The sequence below is a fragment of the Haliotis rubra genome, unplaced genomic scaffold (assembly GCF_003918875.1).
Source record: "Haliotis rubra isolate DU_JTF1 unplaced genomic scaffold, ASM391887v1 Scf1420, whole genome shotgun sequence".
Lineage (NCBI taxonomy): Eukaryota > Metazoa > Mollusca > Gastropoda > Lepetellida > Haliotidae > Haliotis > Haliotis rubra.
Genome location: NW_025765360.1, coordinates 98,486 through 117,959, shown reverse-complemented (window position 1 = coordinate 117,959; position 19,474 = coordinate 98,486). Strand labels below are relative to the sequence as shown.

At 38.0% G+C, this 19,474-nt stretch overlaps 1 protein-coding gene and 1 long non-coding RNA gene across 17 annotated transcripts in view; both read right to left on the bottom strand.

Moving 5' to 3' along the window:
- Nucleotides 1-254: 254 nt before the first annotated feature.
- On the bottom strand, nucleotides 255-12,204 carry LOC124269126. Of its 6 annotated transcripts, none has more exons than XR_006896435.1 (5): nucleotides 12,011-12,204; nucleotides 10,863-11,379; nucleotides 10,194-10,257; nucleotides 1,028-1,136; nucleotides 255-334 (listed from the first exon to the last, which is right to left on the bottom strand). It is a non-coding gene; the product is annotated as an uncharacterized LOC124269126 (long non-coding RNA). The 6 variants fall into 6 exon arrangements; XR_006896433.1 differs by lacking the exon at nucleotides 255-334 and having other exon boundaries at nucleotides 915-1,136; nucleotides 10,863-11,049; nucleotides 11,257-11,379; XR_006896436.1 differs by lacking the exon at nucleotides 1,028-1,136 and having other exon boundaries at nucleotides 317-334.
- A 6,185-nt stretch (nucleotides 12,205-18,389) lies between these two features.
- Nucleotides 18,390-19,474, bottom strand: part of LOC124269125 (ankyrin repeat domain-containing protein 49-like) — a 55,372-nt gene continuing 54,287 nt past the window's right edge. For 10 of the 11 annotated variants that reach the window (XM_046704141.1, XM_046704142.1, XM_046704137.1 and 7 more), the window contains one exon: nucleotides 18,390-19,166. In XM_046704141.1, the coding sequence (XP_046560097.1) occupies nucleotides 18,541-19,166 (626 nt within the window). In that variant the 3' untranslated portion in view covers nucleotides 18,390-18,540. The remainder of the gene's footprint in view (nucleotides 19,167-19,474) is intronic. The other variant, XM_046704144.1, reaches the window with a different exon arrangement.

Sequence of the window (19,474 nt, the reverse complement as noted above, 5' to 3'; positions counted from 1 at the left end):
GGAAAAGAGAAACAAATACCTGACCGGGTTCTCGTGAGGTACCACTACCAGCCCGGAGAACACGAAGGAGACACTCGAATGGTCGATCAAAGCTTACAACATAGATAAGTGGGCATCAAAGACGACGAACCGAACTTGTACTATTTGAAAGATGGGCCACCGAGAGATTTCGTCAGAGAGGAGTTATTGATCATACCTCACGACACAATGTTACCCCCACCCAAGAAGTAGCGATTTAAAATATTTAACACTCACAATAGTGTCACGTGACCAGGAAAGTGTTGGTTTGCGGTCATAGTGACCAGGAAGTTGGCTGAGATACTACATCTGAATCCTGAAAAGGTAAAGGATGAAAATTACCCAAATATATGAAAAGAGCCCAAAAGTTTTCCATCATCAGAACCACAATACTTGTCTGGAACTGCTTGTTGTGAGAATAAATACAATTTTTCTTTAAATTTTTCATATATGTCATCAAAGACAGACTACCTGTATATAACGCTATTCCATGTCTATCAAATAATCTCCTATTGGCCATTTTGAATTTCTGTTACATTTATCAATAGTAAAAGATCCTGTATTGAGATAATACCTAAAACATGTATTGCTGCACACAGTACTGATCGGCACACTACCATTCAAGGTAACTGTACTAATATTGAGAAGGGTTAAACAATTTGCAAAGATTCATGAGGCATTACTTCATGGGGCATTGCAAGTTTGTGGTGCTGTTAAGGTTAGGGATGCCACGATACATCAATACATCGATACTTTTTCTATGACAGTACAATTATCAATACATTCAAAACTGTATCGATATTTAGTTTTGAAATATCTTTCCATATGTATCGTTTACATTTTGCAATTGTTTCATGTTTATCGTGATACGTATCGATTCATGAAAATTGGATGTATCACGCCATCCCTAGTTAAGGTAGACAAATATATTTAACAAAGTTGTGAAAATAGTATTCACAATTTAAACCTACTAACGTGAAGGTATTGATCTCTGGATCACATAACCTACCCCTTCCTCACTTTGGAATGCCTCAGAGACTCCTCCTCTGATTCTGCAATTTGAAGATCACATTTCTCCTCTGCCAAGCTCAACATCTCTTGATCCCATTCATAATTGTCTACATGATGTAACATTAAAATGTTAACAATATTCTTCTCAAAATGATTATGAACTTTAAGTCAAAACTGAGCTTAAGAAATTATATTGTTTCTTCTGAACTGATAAAGTATTTAAAATACTACTAGATTAGGTTATCATCCTAACAACATACATAAATTATGAATTTACAATGTTACATATTCAGAAACCTTTGTAAATTTAATTAACTTACCAGCCATAACCGGATTGGATATGATTTCCACGTCTAACAGGACCATCTGAGACTAGCACTTAGTCTATGAATATACATAAGTTTGATACAAACAAACAATTCCTTTTAAACTGAAAAGGAGCTCCAGTGAGATGGGAGATTCCTGAACCTAAGTAAATCTAGACTGGCTTCAATTAGGTGTTTAGCATTGCAGAAAGGCATAGATGGAAGTAAAAATAATGCATGAGACAGGCTAGACCTTACTAGACTTTTTACAGTCTATGGCAACTTTGAACTTGATTTGAAGGGTGATCAAAGGAAAAAACTTGTGCCATCAAGTCAATTTGAATGGAATTTAAGAATACCCATAATATCATAAATAGTATGCATGAACATAAACATTTGTGATGAAACATAGTTTCAATTTACTCACACGATATACAAAGTTATGTCTTTATTCATGGGTTGCTTCTAAGTCATGTTCAGGATGCAGTTTTGTTAGTCATCCATGCATAAATGTCAAAACTCACCACTAATACAAAATATGTCGATTTCTTTCAGATTTCTTTTTGATTTTTGTTCAAAGTTACTATTCCTAATAACGATCATCGATTCTATGACTTATATCAATACTGTCTGTCCAGTGCTGTTCAGAAATGTCGATATTAGTCGACAGTGTAAACTATCAGCCAATGATGGGCCAATGATGAATGGCACAAACATGAATAGATGCATCAAAGAGGCATTTCTGAAACTGTTGTTATGGCTTTGTAAAAATAACTTACCGGTACAACAGGAAGAGGCTTTAATTCTTACTGTTTGTATTGAAAGAAATGTTAAACTTCACCTCAATTTTTAAAAAAGAAAAAGTTTGTTTAAGAAACCCCTGCTTTGAACAAAATTACCCTTTTATGCAATTTGACCGCTCAGGGAACTTTAAAAAACATAAAAGACTAATAACATATCCCTGCATAGAAACAGTTGGTCTATTGACCAACCAATAAGTTTTAACATGTCTTAACGTCTTTAGTGAGATTCATCCTTGATTTTTCAGTTAATCTACTGACCACTGGCGTTTACCCTCTTTCCTATGTTACACAATGTACAGGATTTAGACTTTGACATGAGGAAATGTTCCTGCATTAAATATGCAAAGATATATCTGCAATGGAATTACGAAAGCCCAAAAGGGTTTTCTGACTGCATTCATGCTCAATATTATATAAACAGATTCAAGTGCATCAGTACATGTATTTGTTTGTCAAATTGAAGTGGAAAATCTCTAGCATTTGAAACTATATCAAATCTGCACCATGTGCAGAAAAATACAACGTAATACAAGGTAATTAGTATTATTAGCACGAAAAGGTGCAAAATATACATTTCCATCACTTTACACTGATATTTTTTACTCTGATAGACCAGTGGAGGAGATATACTGCACATAAACACCCAAAGGGGCAGGGTTCAAAGCAGTACAAAAATAGCTATATTTGAAAGTTAGAAACTCTTGATATAAATAATGTAACTGAAACATATTATGGTCAAGAGAGCAGATGCATATTTCCTCTGCATGAACATGATGAACATTTAGGAAATGTGTAGCTGATATAAAAATGTGTAGCTGATATAAAAATGTGTAGCTGATATAAAACTTGTAGCTGATATAAAACTGAGTAGCTGATATAAAACTGTGTAGCTGATATAAACATGTGTAGCTGATATAAAACTGTGTAGCTGATATAAAACTGTGTAGCTGATATAAAACTGTGTAGCTGATATAAAAATGTGCAGCTGATATAAAACTGTGTAGCTGATATAAAACTGTGTAGCTGATATAAAACTGTGTAGCTGATATAAACATGTGTAGCTGATATAAAACTGTGTAGCTGATATAAAACTGTGTAGCTGATATAAAACTGTGTAGCTGATATAAAACTGTGTAGCTGATATAAAACTGTGTAGCTGATATAAAACTGAGTAGCTGGTATAGAAATGTGCAGCTGATATAAAAATGTGTAGCTGATATAAAAATGTGCAGCTGATATAAATATGTGTAGCTGATATAAAACTGTGTAGCTGGTATAGAAATGTGCAGCTGATATAAAAATGTGTAGCTGATATAAAAATGTGCAGCTGATATAAATATGTGTAGCTGATATAAATATGTGTAGCTGATATAAAAATGTGTAGCTGATATAAAAATGTGTAGCTGATATAAAAATGTGCAGCTGATATAAATATGTGTAGCTGATATAAATATGTGTAGCTGATATAAAACTGTGTAGCTGATATAAAACTGTGTAGCTGATATAAACATGTGTAGCTGATATAAAACTGTGTAGCTGATATAAAACTGTGTGATATAAAACTGTGTAGCTGATATAAAACTGTGTAGCTGATATAAAACTGTGTAGCTGGTATAGAAATGTGCAGCTGATATAAAAATGTGTAGCTGATATAAAAATGTGCAGCTGATATAAATATGTGTAGCTGATATAAAAATGTGTAGCTGATATAAAAATGTGCAGCTGATATAAATATGTGTAGCTGATATAAATATGTGTAGCTGATATAAAAATGTGTAGCTGATATTAAACTGTGTAGCTGATATAAACATGTGTAGCTGATATAAAACTGTGTAGCTGATATAAAACTGTGTAGCTGATATAGAAATGTGCAGCTGATATAAAAATGTGCAGCTGATATAAATATGTGTAGCTGATATAAAAATGTGTAGCTGATATAAAAATGTGTAGCTGATATAAAAATGTGCAGCTGATATAAATATGTGTAGCTGATATAAAAATGTGTAGCTGATATAAATATGTGTAGCTGATATAAATATGTGTAGCTGATATAAAAATGTGTAGCTGATATATAATTGTGTAGCTGATATAAATATGTGTAGTTCAGCTATCACAGGAAACAGCAAAGAGCGACAATGGAGAGTGACATCATGAAACTATAACTACCAGTCTTCCTCAACACTGCAGTATCAGCTCATTATTTGAGCAAACCCATGTCAATGAGTATTAACCCCATGGTCTAACAGAGGGTGACAAGCACTGATGCAGTCAAAATATGCCGTGTGGGTGATAAAACAGGTTGTAATGTGTTATGCTATCTCTACATTTGGCCTTTAAGTAATTTTACTGAATTCAATTCGTACAAATTTGGTCACAGGGGCTTGTATTGCTGAATGTAATACGTTCGTTCACTGTTATCCATATACATATATAGAAGGATATGTAGGATATCAGGGAACGAATGTAGGACCCAGGAAGTATAATACGCCCCTGTGGATTTGGTTAGTTCCTGAAATTAGTAATGGTTGTGGACTGTTTTTGGGGTTGTATTTATCTATTAGTTGGTAGATACTTAAATCAAATAAGAAAAAAAGATATCGGTGAGAAACGTCAGTCTCATTCACTGAATATCAGGCATCAGAATGAGAGCCGTTTTGAGGGTTTTTATTTTGACGCACCAGAACTGACCGCAAGTGGTTCATAAATTACTTGGTTCCCTATCTGCTGACCGACTAAATATGCCCTAAGTACAAGAATGTACACTGGCCTAAAAGTAGAAGGTCAATTTCACCCACTGAGTGAACATATATCTAATGCGCTCTGATTAGCTGTCATGGAGTGTGGGTCTAGTCTGTCTCACAGTCCCTGAACCACAATAGCATTTCCCTACTGCCTAGCCCTTTCTGCAGTGCTAAAGCCCTAAATGAAACAAGTCTAGATTTCCTCAGGTTCTGGTTTCCCTGGGGCTCCTTTACAATTTATAATGGGTTTGTTTGTATATATTCAGAGACTAAGCGATAGCGACTAGGTGAGGAGCAAGCGGCAACATGATAAATTTAGCTATGCTCAAATTTTTTTCCAAACGTGTTATTATTATAAGAAAAATGGCTTTATGTAATATGAAACTTAAGAAGGAAAACCATATTTTTTACAGATTTTTATTGTCCATATATATCTCATGTGAAAAATCCTACAAAAATGGCACCGTCAGGACCTCGAGAAATAAACAAAACAGAAAAAGTGACAACCACACATAAAATATTCACTTTTGGTGGAAAAAATGAAACCTTTAAATCACAAGTGTGCTGATTGGTGGGAACAAAATTTAAGGTCAAGGGTGTTCATTGAGATTTTAGTACTAGAAAAATAGTGGAGAAAAAATAGCCGGAAATGGATGAAATTCTCCCAAAACATGCATTAATGTCTTTGCACTCAGTGTGTCAACCACAAATTCAAAGAAGTGTTAAAGGAACTAAGTGGAAGATATGTTTTTATTGAATAGTTGCATATACATACAGTGAGAGTACCAGTTTCTTATCTTGTGTAATATGTTGCAGTCATCAGTGATTATCATTATGATACCGTTGGTCTGTTTAGTTTAGTCTAGCCCTACTTGATGATAAATCTTCGATTTAGGGAATGTATAACGATTTTGATGATCATTTAATCAGTGAAAATTATGTGTGTAATATCCCACCAGTATGTAATACCTTTCTGTCAGTCCGCCTGTCCTGTCCGTCGTCTGTAATTCATTTCGTTTCCTGAGCAGAACTTGAAAACCGTTCATTATTTTTTTCTGAAAATTTGTATGCATCAGTCAAGTACTGAAGTGGTGCATTTTGATATTATACTAAACTCTTATTTCAATGGTTAGACTTGCTTCCGGGTAAGGGTTTGTTTATGAATCAGAAAAATGATCTTAGGATTTATGTGGAACTGGTGGGATAATTATCTTCTGATGATTTTTGTTGTCACATTGATCAAATAACACTTTTAAAACAAATATAATATATATATATACTAAATATAAACTCATATGAAATTAAATGATATGGTAGAATTACTAAGACAGACAGGCCATGGGCTCTTAACAGACAAACGCTGATCCTTGTATATTTTTGCATTCAGATTTTCCCAATTTGTTTCATTTGCAAATTGTCTCTATTTTTCTAGACTGAACGATCCTTTCTCATTGAAAAAGTCACAAAAACTTTCACAAAATCACACAGATTAGCATTAGCAAGGAGTTTTACGTTTCAAAGGGAGGTAACTCGATCATGAAATTGATAAAAATGCAGACCACATTTGAAAGTCACCCATTTTTAATTTGATTTAAAAAAGCCCTTGTCACTTGAAAAAAATTATCTTAAGGTATGATTTATTAAGTTTATACTTTATTCTTTAAAATAAGAAAGTTTCATTAGTGTAATATTTTCCCCACAAAATCAAATTTTCAAAACATATTTCATCATAACAAACCCATTAAAACAAGTCTAGCTCTAAATATAGCTATTACACATCTTCCATTTACCACAGCCTGTAGTGCACATACTATTTCCCATCTTTGTGTGGAAGGAATTTACTTCAAATCAACGTAAACTGAGGCTACCCTCATGACCTGGGTTTCGGGCCTCACCAACTGAGGTCGGGATGAGCTATCCGCCCTTACCTTGAGCATTGCCATGCAGGTTACACACACACCACCAAATGTTTTCCCATAGACTTCCTATAGTAGCCTTTATATTTTTAAATTATCCAGGCTATCAACAGCCATTCCATGTAAACATGGATATACTCTGGCCTTTACACTACAATAAAACACAATATCTGGCCAACTTGTCTGGCTTGTTTTGCGAGCACAGGAAGCGGAACACATCAACCCCAGTTCCGCACCAAATGTCACCTACTGGAAAATATCTGTACACACAATAAGCATAAGTCATGGTGATGAAAATGACAGCACTGAATGCGTAAAATTGTGGTCAGTTTTAATTACTGGTTGGATATGCTTTGAAAAAACAAAAACATCTTACACTATTTCATCCAATCAGATGTCTCTGTATCTCTTCACTTGTTTACATACGGTCCGGCTCAGCGAGCAAGCGATTCTCATTCAGTGTAGTGGAACCTGTAGAAAAAATGGTCTGCATCTGCACTAATCAAATCTGTGACGTATTTATTGTAAATATATGTAGCTCCTTAGAAACAAATTGAAATTGGTTCAAGCGCTATACTTTGTGCTCACTGCCATGTCTGTATGACACCTATATGCAGAGATCTGATACATAATAAAGGCTGTTAAGAGCTAAATTACTATGGTTTTGGCAGCTTATTGCAACATGTACTTCTGTATTAATAAAGAACTGTCTATGACCATACACAGGCCTCTATTGTTTATTCTTGTTTCCCAACAGGAGGGGTTCACAGGTCAATTCCATGGTTCACAGATGATGCTTCAAACATGTCACCACTAAATATCTTTTCGACCCTGTAAACTTGGCAATGCTGATGAAGTCAAAACAAAATAGACTTTATATTTCAATTTAAATGATGGTGAACTCTTTGGAGTAATGTGGTGACAGCAACTAGTGATAGCAGAATCTGATACATCTCATGAAATTTGGTTGTGACACTAATTAGATTAAAGGAGAATACGAGTGAATTGCAATAATTTGCTGGGTGAAAGATAAAGTCATCAGAAACATATTCTCAAATTTTCAATTAAAAATTATGTATAATTATGTTTTAATCGCGAAAAACAGTTTCTGTAAATCTCAGCTTCGGCCATTATGCATATTTCGCTGGAACCCACGTGACCTTTCCGCTCGTGACGTCAAATGTGCCTGGAGTCCGCCATATTGCCAAAGACCAAGCGCTACAGTAGTACAAATGGTGTTGTTACTGTCGTTTTTTTAAATGGTACGATGGTGTATTGCGTTGCCTGGGGATGCACGGCATCATCGAACATGGGAAAGAACCACCATTTCTTCCGTTTTCCAAGTGAAATGACAGATTTCAGGAGAAATGCGCCGATCATTCCGAGTCTGACGCATATGAAAGAGACATGCATGCATGGGGTATGGAAATCCTCAAGCTATGCTGAAGAAGGAAAAAAAGTATGCACGAGATTCATTAATACTCCATCAATCCCTGTAACAACTGTCAGTGGTATTTTGAACATATATCAAATCATGGCCAATTGCCAGTCGAATTGCCCCCGCTACAAAATGACACAGCAAATTTGGTCAAATTGCCCCAGTGGGGTAGTCAAAATGCCCCAATTTATTTAAAATGAATAAATATAGGCCATAAATGCATAGTTTTGTCAACTTTGAAATTATGTTCTTCATATATAAGTATATACATAGTTATGACTTTACTAATGAGACATTTATCAGAAATATTACTTCCTAATAACTTTTATATGAAGAACATAATATCATAATAAGTTGACAAAAAAACTATGCATTACGGCATATATTCAACCATTATGAATAAATTTGAACAAATTAGAATGAATGACCAAATTTGCTGGGGCATTTTGAAGCTGGGGCAGTTCGACTGGTTCGACTGGTATATATTATCAAAATCAGTAAGAGATTTCACAAGAGCTTGAAAATGTTTTGCTATAATGTTCTTTTCGGTTTGGAACCCTAAATGACGCAGGCAACTCGAAACATTGCCGAATACAACGGCAAATCATGAAGTACTTGTTGCTTTCATTGTTTTCATTTTATCCAATTACGCACGTCGTCATCAGACTATTTGTCAGTAGTGTGTGCCGTGAAAGTATTCTCATTGGCAGACAGGATGTCATTCTAAGGCTTTGACCGAGTACCATAAATATTTCCATAACCAAACAATGGGGAAACATACATGGTCCTGACTACTATTTTATAATTCACCAGTTTTCGGGGAATAACTTATCTGCGTTGCAAATATTATCTCTGCTCGACCAGGCTGGGATCTTGTATCCAGACTTGATACGTTATTAATGAGAACTAGGATCCTAATTCTTTTCAACAAAATAATTCCAGTGTAATTTTTGAAGCAGATAATTTTTATTTTCCCTCGCCTGAAGCATAATTATTTTGTTTTTAAATCCCAGACACTCTACAGTCACCCATTTGACACATAATGAACTGTAATCACATTTTTTTTTAAATAATTCTTAGTGACTGGTCAAATATTTATAGGGGTGAGTTTGCTGGCTGGAACTGTATGACATTTTGCTGATAAATAGTAATCTTGTATAATGATATGGTCTATTTTTAAATATATTTTGACCTCAAGCGGTGCCTCCGTTTCGCTTGATTCTTCTTCTTCATCTTCAGTGGAAGATTGTCTTGTAAGATGTAAAATCGGATCGTATTGATACGGTCTAACATCCATTTAGGAAATGACATCAGGAACATCTTTTACTGCTTCAGCATCCACGGACACTGTTAAGTTGTGAGGTAAAATCAAAGAGGAAGCCATCAGCAGCAGGCACTTACGACGTCAAGTCACGTGATACGCCCTCTGCTCATTAACTGTCGGGTGTTTCCGTGATAGGCGGAAATACGAGAACGTTTTTGTGTTTTTTTTGCTATTTTACAAACCTTTTGTTCAATTTTAATCACGGAATGTGACTTTTAGAATATCCTTTACAACATATCAATAGTTTTATTTTCGTTCATATTCTCCTTTAAGTGTTAAAAGAGGCTGGACAGAGTCAGTTGACTGGAACTGCTACCCCTGCACGGTTTACATCTAACTGACAGGTCCATATTTGGTATTTTAACTGTGGGAGGGCAAGATCCAATGTTAATGCCTTCATTCCAATGAAAAATTCATAGAGTTAGCATCTTGGACATACTCTGGAAACATGGCACCACACCGAAAGTGTTCGAAAAGTTGTTTCAAAAAGGGAAAAGCCTTGGAACTTTGGTAAAAAACAACCCAGGGAAAAACAAAGTAGCTTTAAAGTGCCCCAGACTGTCGGGTTGACCCCTGAGCTACATAACAAAGTGACCAGTGCAGGGGTGACTGGAGTCCAGCCAGTACAAACACTCACCAGTCTGCCATACCGCCAGTTAAGGCCGAGGATGAGAAACACCACTCAGGAGGAGGATTGTTCACTGAAAACAAAAAATGACAGGTAAGATGACTATAATCTACTTATTCATGTCACCCAAGCTTTGAAATACTTGCAGGTAACAAAAAATCCTCATTGTTAAATGATTTGGGTGGCCAAACTTGCCTCATTAAAAGAATTTATCTTTAAACAAGTTGACATAAGAAATTTTCAATCTTATTCACATTTTTCAGTGATTAAGTGAAGTAAGTGGCCAAACTCAGACTCATGAATGAGTGTTTTTCACAACCAATAAAAACCCCAGTGTTTTAATACAATAATGAAGGGCTAAACTGGGATAGAAATAGAAAATACATTTCATCCAGCAAGGGAGATAATTCACAAATGTCGAACACAACAACATATTGTAAATAATCATTCAGAAGTTTCACAGGTAGTCAGTGGGGTTTATTTTAAATCTGCAGGGCTGCTGCTGATGTGTATCATCTATTCCATGTTGGGGAGACAGAGAAACTGTTCATTGAGGCATTTCGTGAGCACGCCACGACATCCACAAACTGTAAGGGGGGCCTGGTTATGGATATAGAGCATGAACAGCAGTGGGGCCTCAACTGGACAGAGAGACTGAAATGTACAAACTGTGGCTACCTGTCTAAGCATCATAAGCTCTACAAGGAGGTAGAAGTAGCTGCAGCGAAGAAGGGACGTCGCTCCTCCACTGCCAACGCTGGACTCCAGATGGGCCTGTCGAAATGTCCCATGGGGAGTGAGAGTTTCCATGTCCTCTGCATGAGTGCAGATATTCCACCCCCATCCAGTTCAGGCATGCAGAAAGCTGCAAACAGAGTTTGTGATAAAAAATTGCAAAATTGGTTATTACACAGCAAATATTTGGATAAAAACTTCAAAAATACTCACAATGGAATTCTCTTTCAAAATTTGACTGACATTCATCTCGGCCCTAAAATAATAGACAAGACCCAATTCAACCTGAATAGTCAAAAGTGTGAATCTACAAACAAGGCACTGCGCAGGTCATTACCTTGTGATACAACCTTTACTCGGAACTTCCAAGCCTGTGCTCACAGTGCTGTGCATAGTGTCAACTTTAAGAGTCCAGCAAAATCACTCTTGACGCTGAGACATGGGCTCGGGTGTGCTGTCACTGCAGAAAGTAAAACTGATAATGAAATCAGCAAAAGCCACAATAAAGTACTTAAAGCTTGGTGCATAAGGCAAAGAGGACAAACACGTCAGCAATTTGTGCAGTAATCTTCAACTGTATTCACCATCATTCATATACTTGCTTACAGCAAGAACTAGTTGACAGATGAATATCTTGTGTGTTCTGAAATTAACAGTTAAACTGCTTATAATACACATGCCTCACGTTTAACATGAAAATATACTTAAAGTTATAAACTTTCCAATTATGTCATGTACTTGACATAAATATCCAAAGCATCCACACTATTACTGAATGCTGAACATTTTACCTAGACAGTCTGACACTGACACTGGTGCATAATACTACCACTGCTCTTTACACCTTTCACAAAATATGCAAAATTAACTCGTTGTGAAAATACTAGCAAAATATATTGTGCGATAATTACTTCGCTCATATGAAACTAACAACTTCACATGAATGTTTACCTCGCACATCGCAGTGCACGAAAACTGAGAACACTGTGTAAAACCAACACTACAACTACATTAATTTACATTGAATGTTCACAACTTGTTGTTACTTTACTGTATTAAACTATTTCTTGACATAGAATTGAATAAAATACCTGAAGAGTGGTGTCTTTACACAGATTGCTCATAGGCGAGTGACACAGGGTAGACCACGCTGTCTGTGTCGGCTACATGAAAACTCCGCGCTCTGCATAGCAGGGAGACATCATTATATACTTTTGCAAGGGAGAAGTCATTGCTATGACAAACCATTAAAGTTCAAACTTCTGGTTGAGATTATCACAAACTATAAAATAACTATTCTCAACAGCCTGTTGTAATTATATGATGTGCCATGTACATACAAACATAGCTAAAAAATAGTGAGTGAATTTGGTTTACGCCGCTTTCAGCAATATTCCAGCACTATCGCGGCAGACTAAGAAAATAAAGATGAGCTATGCTTGTATCAAGTGTTCAGAATATCACGATTGTACACGTATAGCAGGACATTCAAGTGTTCAGAATATCACGATTGTACCCGTATAGCAGGACATTCAAGTGTTCAGAATATCACGGTTGTACACGTATAGCAGGACATTCAAGTGTTCAGAATATCACGGTTGTACACGTATAGCAGGACATTCAAGTGTTCAGAATATCACGGTTGTACACGTATAGCAGGACATTCAAGTGTTCAGAATATCACGGTTGTACCCGTATAGCAGGACATTCAAGTGTTCAGAATATCACGATTGTACCCGTATAGCAGGACATTCAAGTGTTCAGAATATCACGGTTGTACACGTATAGCAGGACATTCAAGTGTTCAGAATATCACGGTTGTACACGTATAGCAGGACATTCAAGTGTTCAGAATATCACGGTTGTACACGTATAGCAGGACATTCAAGTGTTCAGAATATCACGGTTGTACCCGTATAGCAGGACATTCAAGTGTTCAGAATATCACGATTGTACCCGTATAGCAGGACATTCAAGTGTTCAGAATATCATGGTTGTACCCGTATAGCAGGACATTCAAGTGTTCAGAATATCACGGTTGTACACGTATAGCAGGACATTCAAGTGTTCAGAATATCACGATTGTACCCGTATAGCAGGACATTCAAGTGTTCAGAATATCACGATTGTACCCGTATAGCAGGACATTCAAGTGTTCAGAATATCACGGTTTGTACACGTATAGCAGGACATTCAAGTGTTCAGAATATCACGATTGCAACCCGTATAGCAGGACATTCAAGTGTTCCAGAATATCACGGTTGTACACGTATAGCAGGACATTCAAGTGTTCAGAATATCACGATTGTACACGTATAGCAGGGACATTCAAGTGTTCAGAATATCACGATTGTACCCGTATAGCAGGACATTCAAGCGTTCAGAATATCACGATTGTACCCGTATAGCAGGACATTCAAGTGTTCAGAATATCACGGTTGTACACGTATAGCAGGACATTCAAGTGTTCAGAATATCACGGGTTGTACACGTATAGCAGGACATTCAAGTGTTCAGAATATCACGGTTGTACACGTATAGCAGGACATTCAAGTGTTCAGAATATCACGATTGTACCCGTATAGCAGGACATTCAAGTGTTCAGAATATCACGATTGTACACGTATAGCAGGACATTCAAGTGTTCAGAATATCACGATTGTACACGTATAGCAGGACATTCAAGTGTTCAGAACATCACGACTGTGTACACGTATAGCAGGACATTCAAGTGTTCAGAACATCACGACTGTACACGTATAGCAGGACATTCAAGTGTTCAGAATATCACGACTGTACCCGTATAGCAGGACATTCAAGTGTTCAGAATATCACGATTGTACCCGTATAGCAGGACATTCAAGTGTTCAGAATATCACGACTGTACACGTATAGCAGGACATTCAAGTGTTCAGAATATCACGATTGTACCCGTATAGCAGGACATTCAAGTGTTCAGAATATCACGATTGTACCCGTATAGCAGGACATTCAAGTGTTCAGAATATCACGATTGTACACGTATAGCAGGACATTCAAGTGTTCAGAACATCACGACTGTACACGTATAGCAGGACATTCAAGTGTTCAGAACATCACGACTGTACACGTATAGCAGGACATTCAAGTGTTCAGAATATCACGACTGTACCCGTATAGCAGGACATTCAAGTGTTCAGAATATCACGATTGTACCCGTATAGCAGGACATTCAAGTGTTCAGAATATCACGATTGTACCCGTATAGCAGGACATTCAAGTGTTCAGAACATCACGACTGTACACGTATAGCAGGACATTCAAGTGTTCAGAATATCACGATTGTACCTGTATAGCAGGACATTCAAGTGTTCAGAATATCACGGTTGTACTGTATAGCAGGACATTCAAGTGTTCAGAATATCACGATTGTACACGTATAGCAGGACATTCAAGTGTTCAGAATATCACGACTGTACACGTATAGCAGGACATTCAAGTGTTCAGAATATCACGACTGTACCCGTATAGCAGGACATTCAAGTGTTCAGAATATCACGATTGTACCCGTATAGCAGGACATTCAAGTGTTCAGAATATCACGACTGTACACATATAGCAGGACATTCAAGTGTTCAGAACATCACGACTGTACACGTATAGCAGGACATTCAAGTGTTCAGAATATCACGGTTGTACACGTATAGCAGGACATTCAAGTGTTTCAAACTGGCACTAGAGACTGCTATGGATACACGTCCATTGAGTCATGGTTTTCTGTTACTGTATACATTTCCTATTCAATAAGACTGAATATTTCAATGGGACTGAATTAAATTCTCAACAAAGCTAAAACATACAAGAAATCAAAAATAGTAAGGACCGCTGTGCTAAGAAAAAGTTAGAATTATTCAAACTCCATCATTGTAAAAATATCAATATTCAAAAGACATGTTATTGAAAAGAAATACTGCGTATCTGAGACATCAACACCAAAGAGAGAATCATCCATACACAAAACTGGCCCCAAACAGAAAGACCTAACAACATAATGTATATTCTTACATTAAACAGTAGGGTTTATGACTCTTGGTGCACAAGCCCTGTTGTTGACAGTGAATTCTTTCCATATTGTGTTCGTGGGTCTCGACAGTCAAATGGTCAGTGTTTACACAAGAAGTGTTGTGACAGCAGAGACCATATAATAGATGTTATATGGTCTCTGGTGACAGAGGTTGCTCAATTTCAAATGTCTTGCCAGAGCTGTCAGTTTTAACCAAATCATCTGGTAAATATTTATTTGCTATGCATAGGGCTATTTTGTGGGCTTTTTGTTCGGTCCCTGCAATGGACGGCCACGAAAAGAAACACCGCCCAATAATTAGACGACTTTGCACTATACCAAGGTGAGCTCGACAACTTGATGTAGGCCTTGGCTGGAATATGTACATGTAGTAGGGGGTGTTGATACTAAACTGGGGCCTAGTTTATCGATTTTCTGACCCGCAGTTGGGGCATGTGCTCACACTCGCGATCGAGTTATACTAGCAAACAATTTCTTCCACTTGCGAAATCTTGAAATAAATTCTGTTATCAGACAAGCATCGCCTTTGATATAATCGTACATGCAGCTGTGTTCAACAAAATACTCCGATTACGATACAAACCATGCATTTCCCATAGCTTTGCTTTCAAATCGCCTCGTGGAGTGCGCGAAAACTGTAGCAAACGGGATCCGAATTGGCCCAAAACGTAAACGGGCCTTCATGTGAAACATGAATTCAATTTATTTACAGATTATTACAGTATTATTTTGATTCAAGTATCAAATGTGTTAGGTATGCAAACGTGTTCTTGGTAGCATATTATTATTGTCTGCCAGCTTCCACAATATCTACAGACATTATTAGGTCAGTGCTCACTTGGACGTGAATTACCGCATTTTAACTTTCTGCTTTTTGACACACAGAGCGTGCCGGTGTAAGATTGGAAACATACCCCCCCTTTTCGGAAAAAAAGTTTGTCTGTTTTGTATTATTTTCCCCTAACGTTAAATTGATGTCAAACGGACGCTCGTGTTGTCCACATTAAGATTCACGGTAAAACTATCTAATTGTTTAATATCTATTCAGGGCATTATTTAAATGGTAAAAACAGTTTATTTTCTGTCGAAAGAGTGGCAAATTCTGACTTTGAAACCCAGATATTTGTTTTTGTACAATCCCGGAAATATATAGATATTAGAGAGGTTGAGCAGCGCTACGTGTACATGTACGCCTACGTGTGACATTGGAATATACAGTTATCTTTACAATCAATATTTCACTACCAGGGGCATAGCTACCGTATTCGCAAAAGGAAATTGCCTACACATAATTGCTGTAACATTGAAAGCACTTTGTCTTCATTTCTGGTATCTCACGCCGTGATATTGCTGGAACATTGCTGGAATATTGCTAAAGCGGCGTAAAACCATACTCACTCACTCTACATGAAAGCACAGGTCTCAAACAGTTATAATCTAGTTTAGGTGCGCATGTATACTTGAAGTGATGGTGGATCGAGCTGAACATACTTCCATACAGGCAAGTGTGGCAGTTTGTAAGGATAGCAGCAACTTGGTAGTATTTACCAACTGGCTGCAAATACAGTTTTGGGTTCTTCTTGAAATCTAGAAATGCAAATTGTGTGAGCAACTTGTCAAAAGTCCACTCAACACAGACTCTGACAGCTGACATCTTCTTGTTGAATAGAGCTTGATTAGCTGTTATCACGCGTCCTCTGTATGGCGCGATATTATGTAAGGTGAAATACGCTGGGTCACCATATACACAAAACACATCATTGTTTCAAGTTGTCATATTCTCTGACATGTCATTTTTCAACCCCGCTTTCTCTCAACATACCAGCATCATGGCGTCGGCCTTCAATGGGGCCATAAAAATGGGCTATCATTCCATTGGGTGTTACTATACTCTGGTACTTCAAACCATGTACACGTTTATGTCCATTGAAAACGAGATTTTGGTTTTGTTGAGGCTGGCATATCGGTCGCACAGTACCATCAATATACCCCCAGCAGTTAGTGAGAGGTGAAACTTGGTAATGAATGGATCGAGACATATCTTCTAGATGACCATGTGATAGTCAAGGTTTGTCCAGATTGTCTAGTAAATGACTGTGCATGTTAGAAATGTAATTTAAAACAGTATTAAAAATGTGCGACAATTCTGAAGTCTATCTGCCAAAAAAGTGTTTTAAGTCTTCAAGCCGATTTAGATAAGAGAGTCTTCTAAGGAGAATGCACAGACCATCAATGCCTGAACAAATTGTATGATTCGAGAAGTGGAATTCGTCAGGTAGCAGTAGGGTTTCTTTAAGTGTGAATAAATCTTCTCTAGTAAATCTGAAGCACTTACGGCACTAATCGTCACTGAGTTCATGTAATTTGATATATCTGTCGGACAAAGTATCATCTTCTTTCAAAGCAGAAAGCAACAAAATATCATCGTTGTCTTCCACGGCAGCCAAAAGATTTATATTTGCCGCCATTACTAACTAGATTCACACGATTGTAAGCGTGTTACAGACTTGTTTAAGTCGGAAAATTTGACCAGTCAAAAGTCGATTTACATATACCAAGTATTGCTGAGTGCGGCGTAAAACTAAACTCACTCACTCACTTATACCGAGACCATGTACCCGTACACGTAAGATTTACTCACGGTCACTAAAGTTTGGTAGCGTGTACGTGGACGTGTGAGCTACGTAGGCGTACATGTACACGTAGCGCTGCTCGACCGCTCTACTAATGAACATACCAATGTCCTCGTTCTCCGACATTGCAAAATACATAAAACAAGCATGGTGCAGTTTTTACAGTAACTTCCTTATATTTGAAGATTCTATCAAATGTGAGAATTAGACACCGGGTGTCTGCCTTTTTTCATATCAGAATGTACTAGCTACATGTATATATGTTAGTTCATTTATTTTTCTTCAGGACAAATGCTGTTTCAATCGGCACGTTAAGAGAAAGTTATTGAAATAATTTTTTTGAGTAGTCACTTATTCGTAATACTCAACACCGATCCAACATTGCTGCACTTTTGAATCGAATGAATGAATCCAAGCGGCTCCGTGTGCTATTAATTAGATCTAGAGTGTAATGTCACAACAACCTCGCAGAGGTGAGGCGCAGTGGCTGTGGTAATACTATGACGTCATCAGCAGTGTGACGTCACTGTACATTTGGCACCACGTCATCTGGCGAACCTCGGCTCAGTCTGAGGTCACAGAGTGCAGCGAGATGTAAACAAACAGTTTGTCGCTGTCTGTTTCACGATTAATGAGAAAATTATGACACATAATTAAAACAGAACAACATTACGAGATGCGGCGTTCATGTACCGACGACATATCATCAATATTTATAGTCAACAATATCCTTACCTGATCACGTAAAGTTCCATAAACAACAAAATGTCTGAAAATGTTCTCAACAAGTTTTATTTCTCCTCAAACACAACAAATATTCTCACCTTCATACTGAATTATAAACAGCGCGACGACATGAACGGCATGCACAACTTCAGTGTCAGTAATGACATGTCCTCCATCACTGTCTACATCAACACTACATTCACTTCACTGTGTGTGTACCATGTGACACCAGGAAATCCCACAGTTGATGATGTCCCCGGTCTCTCGCCACGTCGGCCGCTGTCTCCCCGTCGTTGTTCCTGACGTTGATGTCCACCCCGTCCTGAGACAGGACAAACTCCACTGTCTTCCTGTCTCCTACCATACAGGCGCAGTGAAGGATGTTGTTACCGTCATCGTCCACCAGTGACACATCAGCACCTCGACTCACAAGGAGCTCCACAACATCCCTGTGTCCCCCCTCTGCTGCCTCCATCACCGGTGTGTTGCTCCTCCATCCTCTACTGTTGATGTCCACCACGTCCAGAGACAGGACAAACTCCACTGTCTTCCTGTCTCCTACCATACAGGCGCAGTGAAGGATGTTGTCACCGTTATCGTCCACCAGTGACACATCAGCACCTCGACTCACAAGGAGCTCCACAACATCCCTGTGTCCCCCCAGTGCTGCCCACATCACCGGTGTCATCCCGTCCACACTTCTACAGTTGACGTCAGCCCGACCTGTGTCCAGGATCCGCTTCACCTCCGCCAGGTTCCCCTCCCTGCAGGCGACATGGAGGTCGTCGTCTGCCCGGGCGTCTCTCCGTGCGGGTGTCGGTGTTGCTGTAACACAAAGTAAACTCTGTACACAGGTCGGACATCTTCATCTTACAGCTACATTGTTCACATCTTACACTGATGATACAAAACACTCGATACATCATCTATACATGCAGTATGGCTGACAGCAACATGGCGGGTGTACAGGGAATCACAAGAACTGACAGCAACATGGCGGGTGTACAGGGAATCACAAGAACTGACAGCAACATGGCGGGTGTACAGGGAATCACAAGAACTGACAGCAACATGGCGGGTGTACAGGGAATCCACAAGAACTGACAGCAACATGGCGGGTGTACAGGGAATCA